The sequence below is a fragment of the Chiloscyllium plagiosum genome, unplaced genomic scaffold (genome assembly GCF_037043375.1).
Source record: "Chiloscyllium plagiosum isolate Xiang-an unplaced genomic scaffold, Cpla_swu_hap1 HiC_scaffold_35, whole genome shotgun sequence".
In the NCBI taxonomy this organism is placed as follows: Eukaryota; Metazoa; Chordata; class Chondrichthyes; order Orectolobiformes; family Hemiscylliidae; genus Chiloscyllium; species Chiloscyllium plagiosum.
In genome coordinates this window covers 11,543,235-11,565,727 of record NW_028270173.1, presented here as the reverse complement: position 1 = coordinate 11,565,727, position 22,493 = coordinate 11,543,235, and the positions used below count along the sequence as shown (strand labels likewise).

Here is a 22,493-nt window from a genome sequence, read left to right as displayed (position 1 = left end):
ATGGCTTTTCACACACAGTCCCTCGAAAGCAATACCCATAATGCCAATGCCAAAAACTAATTTGTATCAAAATGGATGGTGAGACACTAAAGCTTGATCCCAATCCAATGTACTTGGGGCAGGTGGTAGCTCAGTGGTTAGCACCTCTGCCTCCCAGTACCAGGGACCTGGGTTTGATTCCAGCCACAGACAGTGACTGGGTTTCCCACAATATCTGTGTGGAGTTTGCATTTTCTCCTTGTGTCTGCATGGGTTTTCTCCCACCGTCCAAAGTTGTGCAGGTTATATAGATTGGCCATGGCAAATTTAAGGTTATTAATGTGGTATGCTGTTCAGAGGGTAGGTGTGGACTCAATGGGCTGAATGGCCTGCGTTCACACTGTAGGGATTCTAATCTACTTGGAACTGGGGAAATGTCCTTGTCTTGGAACCTTAACTCTGCTGCCCTGGGTACAGACATTGCCAGACCCTGCAGATTTTCTCCAGCACTTTCTGTTTCAAGATTATATTATCCCTTCCCTCAGACGGTCTCCTGAGGTTTGCTGAACAAGGTTTGGCTGCCAGATTTCCCACAACAGTGACTTCAAAAGACATTTCATGAGAAACACAGGATGCTGGAGAAACTCAGCAGGTCTGGCAGCATCTGTGAGGAGAGAAACCAAGTTAGTGTTTTGAGTCTAATGTGCTTCTTCTTCACAATGGAAGGGGGCTGGTAAATGGTGGTTTTTATATTTTTGAGGTGGAGGAGGGTCAAAAGGAACAGATGCTGTGGAGGTCACTGCAAGGACAAAGCTATTGCTAATAACTTTGTGAAGGAGAAGTGGTGATGTTAGATTGGTGTAAGTTTAGGTGTGGAAAGGTGAAAATACCTTTAAAAGGCCTTTGGATGCCTTGTGCACATGAGAGTTGAGACATAAATGCAAGTCTTTGATTTATTGGAAATGTAACAGACCCTGTAAACTGGGAATGATATCAATCCCATCGATGGAGACGTATCTCAGCCCAGAGTGGCACTGACCAATGCACTATCTACAGGACTCTCACTGTAGGCTCCTGGGAGTTTCACTGAAAAGGAACACAGCTCGCTGACAAATCAGGTTGGTTTGGTTAACAGGAAAAAAGTGAATTTAATGAGAGATATAAACATTTACAGGAGATCGATAAAGCAGCAAACAACCTCACAATATTTAAAATAGACCAAACTTTGAATCAACTAAAATAACACAAGGTTTTCCCGAAACAGGAAATTAATTTTGGAAGGGGCACACCATTTTTACATTGAGTTCTGACAGGCTGAGGGGATCTGTACAGTCTCACCCCTACTCCCTCACCATACACAGGAGAACACAAACGTTCCACATGGTATTAGTGAAATGCCCATCACCAGAACAGGATCGATTAGTTTGAATAAATCATGGGTTCGAAAAAAGATGACGTCAGACAGTCCCGAAGGGACACTTCAAGAAAAATTAACATTCCAAAGGAACCGTAAACATTTAAACGACGGTGAAGTCAGAGTGATGAGGTACACCAGCCTGCAGCTCCCACCATTAATGGAAGGCCTGACCCATCCCAATGGACACTGTGTGCTCTGTCTCCAAGCAAACCAGGGCATGGACATAACCACAAAGGAGAAGCTGATAGTCAGGCACAACAGCCCCATCCACATCCCACTGCCTGGACTTGTTAATGACTAAAGAGCAGACCAGAGGATCTGCCCATAATCTCTGTGATGGTGGAGCAGTAATGTCATTAGACCAGGGATCCAGAGCCCCAGCTCAAGGGTCGGGAGGCATTGGTTTAAATTCAAAGAATTTTTAATTAAAATTAACCATTGTTGATTGTCATAAAAATCATCTGGTTCACTAATATCCTTTAGGGAAGGAAATCTGCTGTCCTTCCTTAGCCTGACCTACATGTGACTCTGGACAATTTTCTGAGGAGGGTTCCTGTCAGTCACTCAGTTGTATCGACCCCAGAGAAACTCTAACTCAGAAATGAGACCGGACGCAACAAGGCACTAGAAACGACAGCAGGAAACTCAGCCCTGCCTCTGCCAAGTCTCCCTTCTACTAACACAGTCATAGAGACTACAGCATGGAAACAGACCCTTCGGTCCAACTCGTCCATGCTGACCAGATATCCTAACCTAATCTTGTCCCATTTGCCAGCACTTGGCCCATATCCCTCTGAACCCTTCCTGTTCATATACTCATCCAGATGCCTGGTAATATTGGAATTGTACCAGCCTTCACCACCTCCTCTGGCAGCTCACAACCATCTGGGAGCTTGTGCCAAAGTTGGGAGAACGGTCTCAAAAACTATTCCAGTAAAAGTTGGACAGAGTCATAATCACGGAATTGCACCTCAGAATGTCTCAGACAACACCATCACCGTCCCTGGGAGCGTGCTGGCCGGAGAGCGGGGAGGGGGTGGTGGGGGGGGTGTATTGGATGGGGGGGGCTTCATTACCCATCACCAAGAGCGGCTCAGCAGCTCCATGACTGACCAAGCTGGCCAGGTCCTCAGGGACACAGCTGCTCAGTGGGATCTGCAGCAAACAGGGGGAACTAAAGGGATATATCTACTTCACATTGCTCTCACCAATTCAATGGGCAGGCACATTTGTCGGTGACAATATTGGTCTGAGGAGCAGTCATGTGTGAGATGAAGTCCTTCCTTCCCACTGAGGGCACCCTTCACGATGTTGAGTGGCAGTATCACTGTGCTGAATGAGACAGGCTGGGACCAGATTACCCATGAGGGCTGTGGGCCATCAGCAACAGAGCTGTATTTGAGCAATATCAGGATTGTCACAGCCTGATACATTCCCCACTCTCCCATCACACTCAGGAGATTAACCCTGCTTCAACAAAGGGTGTAGGAAAGCAAGCCTTCAGCAATATCAAGCAGACCGAACAATGAAGGGCTCCCCTAATGAAGCTACAGCACACAATTTCCTGCCATGAAAAACAGCAGAGGAAACATGCAATAGTCCCAGGAAGCAATCCCACAGCCATCATATCAGACCGAAGGCCTACAGTCCTGCCACATCCAGTGTCATGGTGGGGGACAGTTAAACAACTCACTGGAGCTGCAGGCTCCCTCGCGTCAATGACAGAGAAGCCCAGTACATCAGTGCTTAAGGCAAGGCTGAAACCTCTGGACCCATCTTCAGCCAGAATTGGTGAATGGATGCTACATCTCAACCCATACTTGAGGGCTGCAGTAGCACCGACACCAGTCTCCTACCAATTCAATTCACTCCATGTCACAGCAAGATAAAGTGAAAACCTGAATAATGCAAAAGCCCTGGGTCCTGTCAACATTCCAGCCATGGTACTGAAGAGTTGGGCAACAGAGCTAGCTCTAACTCCTGCACCAGGATCATGCAGGACAGAACAACCTGTTCAATTAACACACTACCTTGGAGCTGCAACATCCACTCCATCCCCCACTGACACCCAGTAGCAGCCGTGTGTACCATCTACAAGATGCACTGCAGAAAGTCACCAAGGCTCCCGCGATAACACTTTCCAAACATGTGACTTCGATCACTGAGAAGGACACGGGCAAAAGATACATGGGAACATCATCTTCCGAGACATTTACAATCCTGACCTGGAACTATACTGTTGTTCCTTCACTGGCGCTGGGTCAAAATCCTCAAACTCTCTTCCCAACACACTGAGAGCATTCTTGTACCTGAAGGACTGCAGCAGTTTAAGATGACAGCTCACCAGGACAGTTAGGGACAGCAATAAATACCGTCCTTGATTAAACAAAGTTGGCCTGGCCGTTCACATTTCACGTCTATGAACAAATACAATTAAATAAAAACAAAGTAAGATCTGATTCTAATCCAACTGAAAGATGGTACACCTTACCCATTCACACTCAGGTAATATTAAACTCTCAGAGTACTCCAGCCTTTACAATCCTGGTCACCCTCGGCCGTTAACCTAGCTGCCAATTCAGATTGTCAAAAATGACTCTGAACTTTACTGGCACAAATGAAGCGTGTTTGTTGAATATAAACAGTTACATTTGGTGAGAGTCACGAATAGATAAACCAGTTCCCATTTCTGCACAAACCCTTCTCCTTCAGTTGAGTTGGAATGTGTTCGAATTCAGAGCTGTTTGCCCTTTGACCCTCCATTCAGCACAGTCCTTCTGTCCCCAGTGATCTGGGCTAACTGCTTCCTCATATTCACCTTCAGTGCCTTCTTCCAAAGATTGCCTTTACTTCCTTCATCCCGGTCAGTCTCCTTGTTTCTGACGTCCTGGAGATTTGAGTTTTGAGCGTACCTGGTGTACAACTGATCTTTCCACATTTCACCAGATCTGACATGATCACATCACATCACACTCTCCTGGACCTGTTTCCTCTGCTAAAACTGCTCATTACTCCTCAAGCATCCTGAAGATAAAAGGTAACCTGCAGCTTCCTCTCGCCAAATACAACAGTGTCCTTGTGAAGGTTGCGTTCAGCTGTCCAGAGCTCTGTTTAGACCCCATTCAGAGAGCTGTGTTCAGTTGCCCCTCAGCAAGGAGGATAATAACCTGACAGGGAAAGCATTATAGATTCCAGAGAAATGTTCCTTGCATTAAAAGGGTTTAATGATGAGGTTGGGCTGACATACTGAGTTTACATTCATTTGACATTTGAAATATAAGAGGTCATCTAATTGAGCTGTTTAAGTTAGTATGATAGAGGAGGTGGAGATAGACCATTTCTCTGCTGGGAGAGTGCAGGATGAGGGGGAACAACATTAAAATTAGAGTGAGGTTGTCCAATGGTAATGTCAGAAAACATCTCTTCATCAAAAGGGGACAGGAAATCTGGAACTCTTTCCCCACAAACATTGTGGAAACTGGGAGTCAGTGAAAGATTTATTATTAAGCGATGAAGAGATAAAGAGCCAAAATAGGTTTGTCGAGTTAAGATCGAGATTAGTTGTGATCTCCGTGAGTGGGGTAACAGGCTGAAGGGACAATGCCCTGAATTCCGATCGATTGTTCTCTCTCTGCTCTCAGCTCCATCAGTTAGTCAGATTCCAGTTGCAATTCTCACCCCATGCCATCTCTATTAGAAAGATCACCCTTATCCCGAACTATAATAACATGCCACATTAATCCATCTGCTGTTAAAATCCTTATCATTGCTTCTTGTTGTTTCTAAACTAGACCATTCCAAGGTCCTTCTGTGCAGCTTGCCATCTGCCATCCTCCATAAACTTCAGGTCAGCTAAAACTCTGTACAAACTAGCATCTGTGCTCACTGGCTGACACTGGCTCTCAATCCCCTGTGGTTCCAATTACAAATTCTAAAGCTCAAGTATAAATCACTCCATGGCCTCACTATCTCAGACACTTATAGTCCTATAGAAGCAAAGAGGTGCTTCTGCAGCTGTACAGGGCCCTGGTGAGACCACAATACACCTGGAGTATTGTGTGCAGTTCTGGTCTCCAAATTTGAGAAAAGACATTCTGGCTATTGAGGGAGTGCAGCGTAGATTCACAAGGTCAATTCCTGGAATGGCAGGATTACATTACACTGAAAGACTGAAGCGACTGGGCTTGTATACCCTTGAGTTTCGAAGACTGAGAGGGGATCTGATTGAGACGTATAAGATTATGAAAGGATTGGACACTCTGGCAGTAGGAAACATATTTCCACTGATGGGTGAGTGCCGAACCAGAGGACACAGCTTAAAGATACGGGGTAGACCATTTAGGACAGAGCTCAGGAGAAACTTCTTCACCCAGAGAGTGGTGGCTGTGTGGAATGCTCTGCCCCAGAGGGCAGTGGAGGCCCACTTCTGGATTCATTTAAGAAAGAGTTGGATAGAGCTCTCAAAGATAGTGGAATCAAGGGTTATGGAGATAAGGCAGGAACAGGATACTGATTAGGAATGATCAGCCATGATTATATTGAATGGCGGTGCAGGCTCGAAGGGCTGAATGGCCTACTCTTGCACCTATTGTCTATTGTTTTCTCCAAGTTCTCTGGAAACCTTACGTTCTGGCCAATAGTACATTTCTACACATCCTCTCCCAACCAATAACAGCTAAGTTCAATGTTTTACAATTCCCTCCTTAATCCTCCCTGAATCTTTCTCTCTCCTTAACTCCCCCTTTCTCTGTCTTGGTGTTACTTTGCTTGATTGCATCTTGATGGAACATTTTGGGGAATGTTTACTATCTCAACATGCTTTACAAACGCAGGCTGATTCCCTCCAGTTCTCAGCGAGAGTACAGACTGGCGACATCGATTACCTTGAGGGGCCATTCAGCAACTGTAGACCCAAAAAGTGAATAATGTGAGACATATCTTGCCCCTTTCCCTGATTTCCCAGTTGGTGTGGCTGCTGTGGAACAGGATTCCTGACTGATTCCCTCCCTCCATACCCCAGAGATGCTAAAGCTAAATGAATTTGAGTCACAGATGTACAGTACGGAAACAGACCCTTTGGCCAACTGGTCCCTGCCAGTCAGACATTCTAAATTCATCTCGTCTGATTTGGCTGCATTTGGCCCATATCCCTCTAAATCTTTCCCATTCATGTTCCTAATTACTCCCGCTGGAACGTAACCCATCCCAGATCAGAAGCTGAACTGTTTGTAACAACTGAGTATCTGACTGTCCTCTTGGCCAGACGGAGACTCAGTGAGTGACTCCTACCTGATTCTACACTGAGCAGATGCTGACTTTATGCAGAAGATTGTGTACTGCTGGTTAAAATTTAATTCAGGATTTTGACACAATCGGACTGATGTTGGGAGGGTTTTGAGAGACACATCGCCAGGACAGACAATGCTGTGAAATAACAGTTCTCCTGTGTAAGCACTGGAGGCTAAACAACAGACAACTCTCTGTTCAGCAGAACAGTGATCTGGCCCCAAGTTTGTGTCGAGTTGTCAGTGTGTGCCAAAGAATGGAGCAGTGGGTAAAACAATTCTGGTACACATCACACTGGGAGGATTTGTCGCCGTGTGGATTTGGTGTTGGTCCCAAAGTGTCAATGCTTCATCGCAGAAATAACACAAGTCGGCTTTCTCCCCATGTGAGTGTTCAAATGGATCAGGAGATACACTGTCCTTTCAAACCTCACACCTGAACGGTTCCCCACTGATACACATCCTCTGCTGCTTCAGGAGATCACAAGGTTGGGTGAAGACTGCCTCAGAAACATCGACACGGAAGGCCTTCTCGCCTGTGTCAGTCGGCTGGTGTCCCAGGAGATTTGAAGGCTTCAGTAGAATTCTGTTGTAAATCCCCCTCCCTTGGCTGGATCCTCTGATGGACCAGGAACGTCGGCAAGTGACCCTTCGGACCCACATTTCACAAGTAAATGGTTTCTCTCTGCTGTGGGTGTGCTAGTGATATCACAGGCCCTTGTTAAATGTCTCACACGTTAACAGTTCCCTCCTGGTCTGAATGTGTCTGTTTCACAAATATCCCTCAGTGACTGTGCAAAGGATCACACACCTCACAAGTGAATCACAATGACTGTGAAGCTTTTGATGAACCATCTCACATTTAAACATCCGTTCCTCAGTGTGGATGCATCAGTGCTGCATGAGTGTTACTGAGTGTGTGAGGAGTCAGTCGCACACTTGACTTGGCCACCCATTGGGTGAGTGCGACGATGATCCAACATGCTCCATAACTGCTCAAAATCTTTATGACAGACCTCGCACGTGAATGTTTTCTTCTCGCCTGTGTGAATGCGACGGTGACTTACCAAGCCTGACAACTGTGCAAAGCACTTATTACACACCTCACACTTGAACGGCTTCTCCCCAGTGTGAAGGCGTTGGTGTTCACGGAGCGTTGATGAGCGGGAGAATGATTTTTTGCACACCTCACACTTGAATGGTTTCTCCCCAGTGTGAATGCGTTGGTGTGCACGAAAATGAGATGAGCGTGAGAATGATTTGCCGCACACCTCACACTTGAATGGTTTCTCCCCAGTGTGAACACGTCGGTGTTGCACAAGTGCTGATGATTGTGTAAAGGCTTGGTCACACAACTCACACCTGAAGGGACTCTCTCCGGTATGAATACTCTGGTGTATCAGGAGCCTCGTCGATGTTGGGAAAGCTTTATCACAAACCTCACATTTGAAGGGTTTCTCTCCCGTGTGGATTGTCCGATGGACCAGGAGATTGGACAACTGGGTGAAGGCTTTGTCACAAATCTCGCAGCTGAACAGCTTCTCGCCCGTGTGAATGCGTCGATGCCTGTGGAGATGTGATGACTGAGAGAATGATTTGTCGCACACCTCGCACGTGAATGGCTTCTCCCCTGTGTGGGTGCGCTGGTGGATCAGAAAGTGAGATGAGCACGAGAACGATTTGTCACACAGTTCACACTTGAAAGGTTTCTCTTCCATGTAGCAGTCCTTGTTCACACAGTCATACAACGGGTGCAGAAAGTCTGTGGAGTCAGGCAAACCCTCCTCACACCTGGACAACCTCTCACCTGTCGGAAAGAGTCAGTTCATGAAGCTTGATGAATAAACAAAGCTCTGACCACACCTTGGAACAGAGCCAGACTCTTCCAAGCCTCACCCAACTGCCAACAGTTGAACCTTTGGAAAAGTTTGTTCTGAATTCTGATGGAAGACTCAACGTCACTGAGCAGTTACAGATCTGATAAAATGCCAAAGCTCCCCTCACCGAACCGCTTTCCAGACGTCGGTCTCACCGCTGAACCTTCCCTGTGCTGAGCAATGCTGCCTTTCCATAGTTGTGTAGTTATTCCTTCAGCAACGTTCAGGATCTTTCTGCAATTTCCAACCTCTCCTGTATTCAGAGCGGTCCTTCTGTAAAACAGGAAAAGATAACATGAATTCCTCTAACCTCCATTACTGGTGACTAACTCCTCACTTGGAGACAGTCCTGCAGTGACTGCCAGTCTGCTATTCCCCATAGGAATCCGAGTTTCACTTGTTTGTCTCACACACACACACACTTTATTTCCTCAGCGCAGCAGCCCATTCTCCGAACCCAGGGACAGGTGAAGGAAGTCTTCATCTTCAGATCAAACAAGTTCAGGAAAAACTATCACTTCCTTCCAGCTGATGTACAGCACAGAAACAGAGCCTATGATCCAACTCGTCCATGCCAACCAGATATCCTAAATTAATCTAGTCTGAACTACCTGCATATGGCCCTTATCCCTCTAAATCCTTCCTATTCATAAACCCAGCTGAAACGTGTGCCGCTGGAAAAACACAGCAGGTAAGGCAGCATCCGAGGTGCAGGTTAATCTACATTTCAGACATAAGCCCTTCATTAGCCATGCAGGAGGGCAAAAGAGGCAGAGACATATAGAGGAGGGTGGGGTAGGGATAGGGCTGGGGGGAGGTAGCTGGGAAGGCGATAGGTAGATGGAGGGTGATGGTGAGGGGTCAGAGGGGAGGGCGAGCAGATAAGTGGGAAGGAAGGATAGTTCAAGAGGATATTGCTGAGTTGGAGAGTTGGATCTGAGATGAGGTGGAGGGAGTGGAGTTGAGGAAACTGGTGAAGTCGATGTGTGGATGAAGGGTCCCAAGGTGGAAGATGAGATGTTCTTCCTCCAGGCGTTGGGTGGTTAGGGTTTGGCAGTGGAGCAGCTCCAGGACTTGAATGTCCTTGGCGGAGTGGGAGGGCCGGCCACAGGGTGGTGGGTTGTTTGCTGTGTGTGTCCCACAGATATTCCTTGAAATGTTCTGGGAGTTGGCGTCCTGTGTCCCTCGTGTAGAGGAGACCACATCGAAAGCAACGGACACAGTAGGTGAGGTATTTGGATGTGCAGGAAAATCTCTGCTGGATGTGGAAGGATCCTTTGGGGCCTTGGATGGAGCTGAGGAGGTGGGGGGGGGGGGGGGGTGGATGCAGCTTTTAAACATCTTGAGGCAGCAGGGGAAGGTGCCTGAAGGAATTTGAACAGTTCATCAACTTCATGAACACCTTCCACCCTTACCTCAAGTTCAACTGAATCATCTCAGACACCCACCCTCCCCTTCCTGGACCTCCATTTCTGGTGACCAACTCAATATGGACATCCAACTTCAAACCCACCGACCCCCACAGCTACCTGGACAACACCTCCTCCCACTCCCCTAATCCTTACTCCCATTTCCTCTGCCTCCACCGCACTGAGGGTCGGTGTGGACTTGTTGGGCTGAAGGACCTGTTTCCACACTGTAAGTAATCTAATCTAATCTGCTCCCAGGAAGATCAATTCCACTCCGGAACAGGCGGCACGGTGGCACAGTGGTTAGCACTGCTGCCTCACAGCGCCAGAGACCTGGGTTCAATTCCCGACTCAGGCGACTCACTGTGTGGAGTTTGCACATTCTCCCCGTGTCTGCGTGGGTTTCCTCCGGGTGCTCCGGTTTCCTCCCACAGTCCAAAGATGTGCGGGTCAGGTGAATTGGCCATGCTAAATTGCCCGTAGTGATAGGTTAGGGGTATGGGTGGGTTGCGCTTCGGCGGGTCGGTGTGGACTTGTTGGGCCGAAGGGCCTGTTTCCACACTAAGTAATCTAATCTAAATAGATTATGTAGAACGTTTACCTAAAACCAAGAATGGGAATGGAACATCCCCAATGTCCTTGGCAGAGTGGGAGGGGGGAGTTAAAGGACTACCACGTGGTCAATAATGCCCTCCAGCACATCTCCTCAACTTCCCGCACCTCTGCCCTTGAACCCCACCCCTCCAACCGCACAAGGATAGAACCCCTCTGGTCCTCACCTTCCACCCCACCAACCTCCGGACACAATGCCGTTTCACTCCCTCCAATCACACCCCACCACCATGGATATACTTCCCTCCCCACCCTTACTGGCATTCCACAGAGCACATACCCTCTGCGACTCCCTCATTAGGTCTACGCACCCAACAAACCCACCCTTCGCTCCCAGTACCTCTCAATGTGGTCTCCTCTACATTGGGGAGACAGGAAGCCAACTTTGCGGAATGCTTCAGGCCACACCAAACAACCCCACCGGCCTGTGGCCGACCATGTCAACTCCCCCTCCCACTCCGCCAAGGACATGCAAATCCTGGGCCTCCTCCATCACCAAACCCTTCCCACCCGAGGCCTGGAGAAAGAACGTCTCACCTTCCACCTTAGGACCCTCCAACCACACGGCATCGTTGATTTCACCGTGTCCTCATCTCCCAAACCCCCACCTCATCCCAGATCCAAACCTCTAACTTGGCAATATCTTCTTGAACTGTCCTACCTGTCCATCTTCCTTCCCAGCTATCCGCTCCACCCTCTCCTCTGACCTCTCACCATCACCCCCGCATCTACATTTACCTATCACCTTCCCAGTTACCTTCCCCTCACCCCCATCCTCCTATTTATCTCTCAGCCCCCTTTTCCCCACCCCACATTCCTGATGAAGGGATTTTGCCTAAAATGTCAATTCTCCTGCTCCTCAGATGCTGCCTGACCTGCTGTGCTTTTCCAGCACCACACTCTCAACTTTAGACTCCAGTGGAGTGACAGACAATGAACAGATTGAAACTGCTCAGGGATCTCAGCTGTAATTCTACCTAATCATGTTGGACCACAGACAGGAAAGTGGAAACAGTTCCATGAACATCTCCATCCTTAACTATATTGAAGCCCAGCACCTGAGTGCAAGACACAGGCTAAAATATCAAGTGGTTCATCCAATCTAACTCAGGAGCTAGAGCTGGAGAGAGAGAGAGAGAGAGAGAGAGAGAAAAAGAGAATGAATGAGAAAAGGAGAGAGAGAGGGTGAGAGAGAAACAGTGCTCCAAAGTATTCTTTCAGTCAACTGCCAGGTAGAATGCAGGAGGGAGTACAGTCTATCGTTGAAGTGACTCAGCCTATGGTAATCTAAAGATCTGATGTAGAGGTGCCTGTGTCAGACTGGGTTGGACAAGGTCAAAAATCACACTTCAGGTGTGAATATCCTTCTTCAGGTATTAGTGAGAGAGGGAGACTTTAGACAGAATTTATAAATAAAAGATCACAGGACCATACAACTGATGTGAATGAATTGAACCCACCTAAGATGGCTGTTAAATCATCAAGCACACAATTTGTAGACAGTCAGTCAATGTGACATTTTATAAATTCCTACATTGGAAATCAAACCAGTCTGATTCTAGGTTAAGACGCAGACAGACTCCAAACATGACCTTGCACCAAAAATGCACTGTCTGACCTGAGAATGTCACCTCTTTTATTCTGATAAAGCCTTAAGTGATCTTGAGGCAGTGACTTGAAAGAAATTCCAGGATTTGCATATTAATCAATTGAAACGTGCACCTCCATTCTAACTGATTAAAGATTTATCAGGAGGGAGTCAGCCATTTTAGTTGTGTTCAATACATTTGCATCACTTGTATGACTCTTTGATCTTTTACTTATAAATTCTGTGTCTAAGGTCTCTCTCTCTCATTAACACCTGAAGGAGAAGTGGGGCTCCGAAAGTGTGTTTACAAAATACATCTATTGAACTACAACCTGGTGCCGTGTGATTTTTGAAATAACTTAAAGGTTGAGGAGGATTCATCCTGACATGACTGGGGAGCAATATTTGGAGACAGCTTCGGTGTTAGCAGTTGGTGCGGAACTTCTCTGGAACTTGAAGAAATTGCTTTTGATGGACAAAATTACAATTCAGCAAAATGGGTGACATCAACCTCATAGAAGCCATGGATGGCTTCAACCTATTCATGTTCAAACTGTGATGCTGCAGATAGCTGGACATGGGGTGTTCAGTCATGATAAAAATTAAAGGGGAAAGATCTTTTCAACCAATTAGTTCAGTAGTTGCTGATTAGGTGTGGTTTAGTCATGTTTTTAGTTAAGATTTGTTCAAATATAAGTCTTTGAAAAAAAAAGTGAAATCTTCTTGTGCACATGCTTTAAAGTGTTCACTGGGAATTCAACTCCCTTTGAAAGGTTATCGGTCTCTAGGGGATTGCTTCAATATCCCAATTAACATTACTACAACCCAGATTGTCTGCTCATTGCTGTTTGTGTGCTCACTGGATGCCATCTTTCCTATTTTACAACAGGGACCACACTTCAAATGGAGTGTGAAAATTAGCTGTTAATCTCTTTGGGACATCTAGTAGCTGTGAAAGGTTCTGTGTAGATACAGAGATGGAGTGGTGGAAGGCCTCGAGAGATTTGAAAAGGTAGACAACATCGAAATCTCAGCACCCGCAGAGAACTCCCCATTCACAATTCACACAGTAACCAGCATACTCACAGCAACATCCCCAACAGTAGGAAACCAGTCAGAATACGAGATCACCCTGTACCTCCCAGATAATTACACCTCCGCTTCTCATATTCCGTAATGAGTCAACAACAAAACCCAGCTTGTAAATCAGAAGGAAAATGCTTTCAATAAACATTTAACACACAGCTCCAGTTCAGCACAAAGCACCGAGTAAACAGCTCCCTCAGCTGCATCTTCTCACACAGCAATAAGGGACATTTCCACCCTGACTGCCCACAGGATAGTCAGACTGCCTGAACATTGGTGTGGATACTATAGGATACAATTTGTATAAAAGCTGCTCCTTCACTTACCAGCTCCTCACTCGGTTCTGAGTCCCTGCAGGAAGTGAATAAACTCTGGAAGAGGAAGAGGAGAGAATGGGCAGAGTGGGTGGGCTCTCTGATTGATGTCTCTTTCGGCCAATCCAAATATTTCTGGAACAACTTGCGTTCCCTGAAGTTTGGGAAATTGACCGGTGACTTGGTGCAGCAGACCAAGTGGGAATTTAAACTTATCACTGATCCATCTGAATAAAACCTCACTTACTGCAGCTGCTGAATCAGTTCCCCCGGGAAACATTGGACAGGGATTTCTCCTGAGGGAATAGCCTTCACTTTCCTCGGAAACTTGCAAACTGACATCATGAGCGTGGGATTTCCAGAATTTCTGAATCACCTGATGAAGGAGCGTCGCTCCGAAAGCTAGTGCTTCCAATCACACCCGTTGGACTATAACCTGGTGCTGTGTGACTTTTTTAACTTTAAGATCTGTTTTGACTTCACCAGAACTCGTTCACCCTATCTGTGTTACCTCTCCGATTCCCTCTCTCCCTTCCATTCCCCTCTCTCTAACCACTACATTTCCCCCCTCCCTCTCTCTACCCCTACATTTCCCTCTCAACCTAATGCCCCCCTTTCTCTCTTCATTCCCTCTCTCTCTCCCTCTCCATTCCCACTCCCACCCCTCCATTCCCCCTCTCTCTCCCGCACCTTTTCCCACTCCATTCCCCTGTCTTCCCACTCTCTCCCTCTATTCCCTCTCACCCCCTTACATTCCTAGCGGGGACTAATGTCAGCAGTGATGGAGTTGGGTTTGGACCCAGTGTTGGACCTGGCATCATTGGGGTGTTACGAGGGTTGGCCCAGTATGACTCCTGGAGATGGTGGAGGGGAGATAGCACCAAACTCTGGTGTCTCTCCAGGGACCTGAGCTGAATGTTTTGTGCTGGTGAAGGAGCCCAGCTCCAGGCCCATGATTGAGCACTTAATAAGAAGGAATATAAAGTTTAACTTATTTCTTTATTTTCTGCCTTTATATTCAATGTATTGGTTTATTTTCTATGTTTTAAGATGGCACTGGAGCATGGCAGCACTACATAACACTTTTCACTGTATTTGTAACTAAATACACATTACAATAAATAATCAAATTGAATTCCCACTCCCGGGCTCCCCCATTCCCGTATCCCCACCCCCAATCCCCTCTCCCTGCCCCTCACATTCCCCTCTCCCTCACATTCCCCCATCTCCCTGTCCTTCACATTCCCCCATCTCCCTGTCCTTCACATTCCCCCATCTCCCTGTCCTTCACATTCCCCTCTCCCTTTCACTCATATTCCCCTCTCCCTCACATTCCTCCCTCCCTGCCCCTCACATTCCCCTCTCCCTCACGTTTTCCTCTCCCTCACCCTCACATTCCCCAACTCCCTGTCCTTCACATTCCCCTCTCCCTCACATTCCACTCTCCCTCACATTTCCTTCTCCCTGCCCCTCACATTCCCCTCTCCCTCACAATCCCCCTCTCCCTGCCCCTCACATTCCCCTCTCCCTCACATTCCCCTCTACCTGCCCCTCACATTCCCCTCTTCCTGCCCCTCACATTCCCCTCTCCCTGCCCCTCACATTCCCCTTTCCCTCTCCCTCACATTCCCCTCTCCCTCTCCCTCACATTCCCCTCTACCTGCCCCTCACATTCCCCTCTCCCTGCCCCTTACATTCCCATTCCCCTCTCCCTCACATTCCCCTCTCCCTCACATTCCCCTCTCCCTATCCCTCACATTCCCCTCTCCCTCTCCCTCTCCCTCACATTCCCCTCTCCCTCTCCCTCACATTCCCCCTCTCCCTGTCCTTCACATTCCCCTCTCCCTCACATTCCCCTCTCCCTCACATTCCCCTCTCCCTGTCCCTCACATTCCCCTCTCCCTGTCCCTCACATTCCCCTCTCCCTGTCCCTCACATTCCCCTCTCCCTCCCATTCCCCTCTCCCTCACATTCCCCCTCTCCCTCACATTCCTCCCTCCCTTTTCCTCACATTCCCCTCTCCCTGACATTCCCCAACTCCCTGTCCCTCACATTACCCTCTCTCCCTGCCCCTCACATTCCCCTCTACCTGCCCCTCACATTCCCCTCTCCCTGCCCCTCACATTCTCCTCTCCCTCACATTCCCCTCTCCTTGCCCCTCACATTCCCCTCTCCTTGCCCCTCACATTCCCCAACTCCCTGTCCCTCACATTACCCTCTCTCCCTGCCCCTCACATTCCCCTCTCCCTGCCCCTCACATGCCCCTCTCCCTCACATTCCCCTCTCCCTGCCCCTCACATTCCCCTCTACCTGCCCCTCACATTTCCCTCTACCTGCCCCTCACATTCCCCTCTCTCTGCCCCTCACATTCCCCTCCCCCTCACATTTCCCTCTCCCTGCCCCTCACATTCCCCTCTACCTGCCCCTCACAATCCCCCTCTCCGTACCCCTCACATTCCCCTCTCCCCGTCCCTCACAATCCTCTCTCCCTCACAATCCCCCTCTCCCTGCCCCTCACATTCCCCTCTCCCTGACATTCCCCTCTCCCTGACATTCCCCTCTCCCTGCCATTCCCCTCTCCCTGCCCCTCACATTCCTCTCTCCCTCACATTCCTTTCTCTCTGTCCCTCACATTCCTCTCTCCCTCACATTCCCCTCTCCCTGTCCCTCACATTCCTCTCTCCCTCACATTCCCCTCTCCCTGCCCCTCACATTCCTCTCTCCCTCACATTCTCCTCTCCCTGCCCCTCACATTCCCCTCTGCCTGTCCCTCACATCCCCCTCTCCCTGCCCCTCACATTCCCCTCTCCCTGCCCCTCACATTCCCATCTACTTGCCCCTCACATTACCCTCTCTCCCTGCCCCTCACTTTCCCCTCTCTCCCTGCCCCTCACTTTCCCCTCTAGCTGCCCCTCACATTCCCCAACTCCCTGTCCCTCACATTACCCTCTCTCCCTGCCCCTCACATTCCCCTCTCCCTGCCCCTCACATTTCCCTCTCCCTGTCCCTCGCATTCCCCCTCTCCTCTCCCTCACATTCCCCTCTCCCTGCCCCTCACATTCCCCTCTCCCTGCCCCTCACATTCCCCTCTCCCTGCCCCTCACATTCCCCTCTCCCTCACATTCCCCTCTCCCTCACATTCCCCTCTCCCTGCCCCTCACAATCTCCCTGTCTCTCTCATTCCCTTTTCCCTGATCCTCACATTCCCCTTTCCCTCTCTCTCACATTCCCCTCTCCCTGCCCCTCACATTCCCCTCTCCCTCACATTCCCCTCTCCCTGCCCCTCACATTCCCCTCTCCCTCATGTGAGAAACAAAAGCTCACTCACTTTAATAATTTCAGTCCGAGACAAATATCTGAATCCGCCATTTATTTATACACCTATAGGTGGGTGCCCTGTCTCATTACCAGGTAAGGTAATGACAAAATGCACACTAAATCCAACAAACTCTCGAAATTTATACAGTTTGAATCCCCATATTTTTCCTTATTCCATTGTTTGTTCCCTGCTTCGCTTACGTCACTCATTTCCTTAAGACTGATCACAAAACTTCTGTTTATCCTGTTTTGTCCGTGACAAACTCTTATCTCTGACTCCCATAAGGGTGTTTGACGTCAGTCTATTATAGATTATTGATTAGGCATATCTTTTTTTCTATCAGCATCTATTTCTATCCAGAGGCCACTTTGACCTCTTTGATTAGGGTTTGTTCCTGTGTCCCCGTGTAAGGGGGAAACAGATGCTTTCCTGTTTGCCCATATATCCACCATTGTTCTGTATTCATGTCTCATGCTTTCTTTTTGCTGAATATGTATTTTCTCATTCCTATTCTGTATCAGAATTTATACTTGCAGAAATAACATTAATTCATTTATATCCCACACTCACATTCCCCTCTCCCTGCCCCTCACATTCCCCTCTCCCTCACATTCCCCTCTCCCTGTCCCTCACAATCCCCTCTCTCTCTCATCCCCTTTTCCCTGTTCCTCACATTCCCCTCTCCCTGCCCCTCACATTCCCCTCTCCCTCACATTCCCCTTTCCCTATCCCTCACATTCCCCTTTCCCTATCCCTCACATTCCCCTCTCCCTGTCCCTCACATTCCCCTCTCCCTCACATTCCCCTCTCCTTGTCCCTCACATTCCTCCCCTCCATGCCCCTCCCCCATCTTTCTATTTCACATTCCCACTTTCTCCCTGCATTCCCCCTCTCGTTCTCCCTCACATTCTCCCACAGACATTCCCTCTCTCACACACACACATTCCCTTTTTCAATTCGAAATGATTGAAAAGGATTCGTTTATCGCACGTGTCAGAGCTGCAGTACATCCTCCCACCACTCGCTGCGCTGTGTCTAGAGGACTCACTCACCCATTAAAACGCACAGGGCTGCAACGCGTACACCCACCACTGGGTGCGCTGTGTCTAGAGGACGCACTCACTCATTTAAAAACACGTGGGGCTGCAATGCGTCCTCCCAGCACTGGGTGCGCTGTGCCTGAAGGACTACCTTCTCTCTGGTTTTTCTACTGAACTCTAAGGTCATGAGGGTGGGTAATATAAGGAATATTTTGAGGGAGGTGAATTTTAAATTTGATCCAGATGTATGAGTGACCTCGGTGAATGTATGTTGGTGATATTGTTAAAAATCACACAATACCAGTTTATAGTCCAACAGGTTTATTTGGAAGTACATGTACAACCTGGTGTTGTGTGATTTTTAACTTTGTCCACCCTAGTCCAACACCAGCACCTCCATCTCATCAGTGATATTGTTCACAGTTTTCTCTCTGCAGATGTTGTCCCTCACTGCTCTGAATCTGCTGTTACCCAGAAAAAACCTTGCATCCTTTCATCTTTTCAAACTGCAGCCCATTCTCAAACCTCCCCTCTCCAAAGCCCTTTCAACATGTGTTGCTTTCCAAATCGTAGAAGGAAGCTCAGCATCAGGTGAAGACAGAGGGTCAGTGTGATGGGATATAGTGAGGACTGCAAATGCTGGAGAGTCAGAGTCGATAAGTGTGGCACTGGTTAAGCAGCATCTGAGAAACAAGAGAGTTGACGTGTTGGGCATAACCCTTCATCAGGAGTGATGGGTCAGGTAAGGCATATCTCATCAGTTAGAGATGTCTGATGTGGAGAGAGGAATCAGTTGCTTAATCACAGGAGTCAGTCTTTTCATAACAGAGTAAAACTTCAAAATAAGTCACTGGACCTGAAATGTTAACTTTGCTTTCTCTCCCTGATGTTGCCCTGCTGAGTTTCTCTGTTTTTGTCAACCCCACTAGTTACAGCCTGCCAATGTAAGAATGACCCTTTTATTCCTTCTTATTTGCTTGTGTTTGTTCACCAATCATTAATCCATGTCAGTCACAGCACTCGACTGCCCAGTGGCTTCCTCCAAGCTACTTCTCAGGGTAGCAGGCCTGACTCAAAGCCTTAGACATGAAAATTGGGTCCAGTGGTCTCTGGTTTGTTGGATGTTTGTCGAACATTGTGGCAATTCAGCAGCCATACCTGTAGACATATTTACTGCATTGTCTTTTAAGGCTTTCTACCCGCCTTTCTGAAGAGCCTGTGCTTTGATTTTATAGTTTTGCGCAGGGCTGTGGCTGACAGTTGAATTTGAGATGTGCAGACGGAACGGGTGCTTTACATCTAAGTTCCCAGGGTAAACATAAACCCTTCAGTCAGCCACACTGAAGTACTACTTTCCTTAGCTTCTAGCACTTCCTGTCCAGTGAATTTCTTCAAATAAGTTTAGAAAAGAAGAGGAGAAATTTAAATATTTTAATCGAATTAGCATTTCTTAAGAGTCTTCTTTTTGTTATGAACTCTTTAAGGTTAAAACTGATTTTTCACCAGTATGACCTGAGCTCTTAATGAATTCACAACCGAATTTATACTCCAGCCAGGTGCCTTTCCATGGTCCTCATGGAACCTGGGAAGATGGGAGTGCTGGGCTTTGGAAAGAAAGTAGCCACTTTCCAACCGGTCGTTTTCCAGTGCTCCTGCTGGAAACAATGGGTTGTAACAGCCATGTGCAAGAAAGAAAGAATCTTTAAACCATCTCACAGTGAAATAGCAGACCAGCTGTCATTATGGATTCGTGTTTAACTGAGGAATCCTCCTTCAACAAAGGAGGAGGTGAAATGGGAGAAAATCATGTTTCGTTTTCCTGTTTTACAGAAACACCTATACTTGAGGTTACAGAGAGGATAGGTACCGCAAATAGATCCTGACCATAACCCAAAGAACAACAACACCAATGATGAGAAGCTATCTGATCCTTCATCGTACTGGTCAACACAGAGAAGGTGGGACAGTGAAAGTGTCATCTGGAAATTGGTCAGGTCAGGGATGCTTTGATATATAATCAGAATTTAAACTGTCATTGATATTGATCTTTCCATCAGAACCAACCATTCCAAAGGTTCAGCTGTGGGCGATCAGTGAGACTAGAAAATGTGTGTATCCTCTAAGTGTGGTGACAGCTTCAATCGTTCGTCAGGCCTCATGAACTAACTCATTCCTACAGGTGAGAGACTGTTCAAGTGAGGATACCGTGCTGCAGGCTAGGATTTCCTAATTTGCAAGGTGAATGTTGTAATGAACTGTTAACGCAGATGATTAACTGGTAGCAAAATTGTTCAAATGTGAGGTATACGGTAACACCTTTGTGATATCTTCAAGCCTCCTTAGACACCAGAGGTTTCACACAGGTGAAATTCTGCAGGTATGAGGTATGTGGGGTGGTTTTCCTCCAATGCTCAGATCTCGTGAAGTGCAAGAGAATCCACTCTGGGTAGAAACCATTCACATGAGAGGTGTGTGAGAAATTATTTTGAAAGTCATCGATTCTCTGCATAAATCAGCACCCTCAAACGGGAGAAACCATTCCCATGTAAGATGTGTGATAAATTTTTGGATTCATAACCCACTGTAAACTTCAACATGTTCAAATAAGGAAAAATCTGTTCAGGTGTACGGTTTGTGACAAGTCATTCTCACAGGTAATGTCCCTCCATGAATACCAATGCCTTCATGTAAAGGAGAGACCACTCACTCATGAGGCGTGTATCGAATCTCCGTGTCTAGCAGTGCATTCACACTGAAGAGAAAATACTCCTACATTATACAGATCATATGTGAATTCATTGCAATTTTTCTTGTACCAACATGTAAAAATGTGGCAAAATATGAAAATACAGAAAACTATGCACATGTGAGATGTGCAGCAAAGCATTATTGAATGCATTGTCCCTTTGTGAACATAAACATATTCACCCAATTGAGAAGGTATTGACTTATGTCTTCATGCAAGGGAGAAATCACTCACTTGTGAGGTGTTTGACACATCCCTCTCCAGGCCATGGAAATTTTACTATAGTCACAAAGAGGAGAAACCAGGTTTGTGCAAGGAGTGAGGGCAAATCATTCTGCAGTTAGCAAACCTCCATGTACATCGACACATTCACATGGAGGAGAAACCATTCATGTCTGAGGTGGATGATAAACCTTTCAAACGGTTATCAAGCTGCTTTGTTAATCAGATGATTCACGTGAGAAACCTTCAGGTGTAAGAACTGTTGTACGGCTCTCAACCAGTACTTTGATCGTCAAAAGTGCCAGAGAATCCACACATCTTTTATGTGTGAAGTGTGTGATAAAGTATTCACATGCTCAGCAAAACCTTTGTGGGCCAGCATATTCAGGCAGCCCTTCAACTGTAAGGTTTATGCCAAAAGGTTTCCTGATACCTTTAACCCGATGAGATACCAGAGGATTTACGACAGGAAAACCTCTTCAGGTGTGATGTTTGTGGCCAGACTTCCATCCATTTCAAGCTATTCAGGTATGAAGGGTATGATAGCAGTCAATATATCTCTGAAACCATCAACACACACAACTCTGCTGGCACGGGTTCTGTAATGAAAACATCACACAGTGGTCAGACTTCTAGGATCATTAGTGAATCTACACAGTAGAAAAACTTTCCCGAAGGGGCATGTACCACGGTTATTTCATCAACTCCTCCTCATTTAGCATATGTCAGAATCTCTTCACTTCTTTCCATTGTACTGAGTGGTGTCCATGGTATTTACTCTCCAGGACTCATTTAGAGGGAGCTGTTGTTCCAAAGCACAGTCTGTCTCAGCAGTGTTTGTCTTGAATCTCTCCAATCAACTCAGAAAGGTCAATTTAACATTTGACCAGATCATCAAATACAACTAATGGAAGACATCAATGTGCACAGATGCCTGTCATAGAGATGTACAACACGGAAACAGACCCTTCAGTCCAACCCGTCCATGCCGATCAGATATCCCAACCCAATCTAGTCCCACCTGCCAGTGCCCGACCCATATCCCTCCAAACCCTTCCTGTTATATACCCATCCAAATGCCTTTTAAATGATGCAATTATATTAGCCTCCACCACTTCCTCTGGCAGCTCATTCCATACACGTACTACCCTTTGCGTGAAAAAGTTGCCCCTTAGGTCCCTTATATCTTTCCCCTCTCACCCTAAACCTATGTCCTCTAGTTCTGGACTCCCCAAACCCAGGGAAAAGACTTTGTCTATTTATCCTATCCATTGCCCCTCGTAAGTTTGTAAACCTTTATAAGGTCACCCCTCAGCCTCCGACGCTCCAGGGCAAACAGCCCCAGCCTGTTCAGCCTCTCCCTACAGCTCAAATTCTCCAATCCTGGCAAAATCCTTGTAAATTTTTTCTGAACCCTTTCAAGTTTCACAACATCTTTCCGATAGGAAGGAGATCAGAATTGTATGTTAGACCTACCATTCCAGGGATCATCCGTGTGAATCTCCACTGGACACGCTCCAGTGCCAGTGTGTCCCTCCTGAGGTGTGGGGCCCAAAACTGGACACAGTACTCTAAATGGGGCCTAACCAGAGCTTTATA

At 47.2% G+C, this 22,493-nt stretch overlaps 1 protein-coding gene across 1 annotated transcript; it reads right to left on the bottom strand.

Moving 5' to 3' along the window:
- Positions 1-1,098: 1,098 nt before the first annotated feature.
- LOC122541456 (uncharacterized) lies at positions 1,099-13,689 on the bottom strand. Its single transcript, XM_043678236.2, has 2 exons — positions 13,580-13,689; positions 1,099-8,831 (listed from the first exon to the last, which is right to left on the bottom strand). Exon 2 carries the CDS (start codon positions 8,397-8,399, stop codon positions 7,590-7,592), a length of 810 nt encoding a protein of 269 aa, XP_043534171.1. The 5' UTR covers positions 8,400-8,831; positions 13,580-13,689; the 3' UTR covers positions 1,099-7,589.
- Between the last annotated feature and the right edge of the window lie 8,804 nt (positions 13,690-22,493).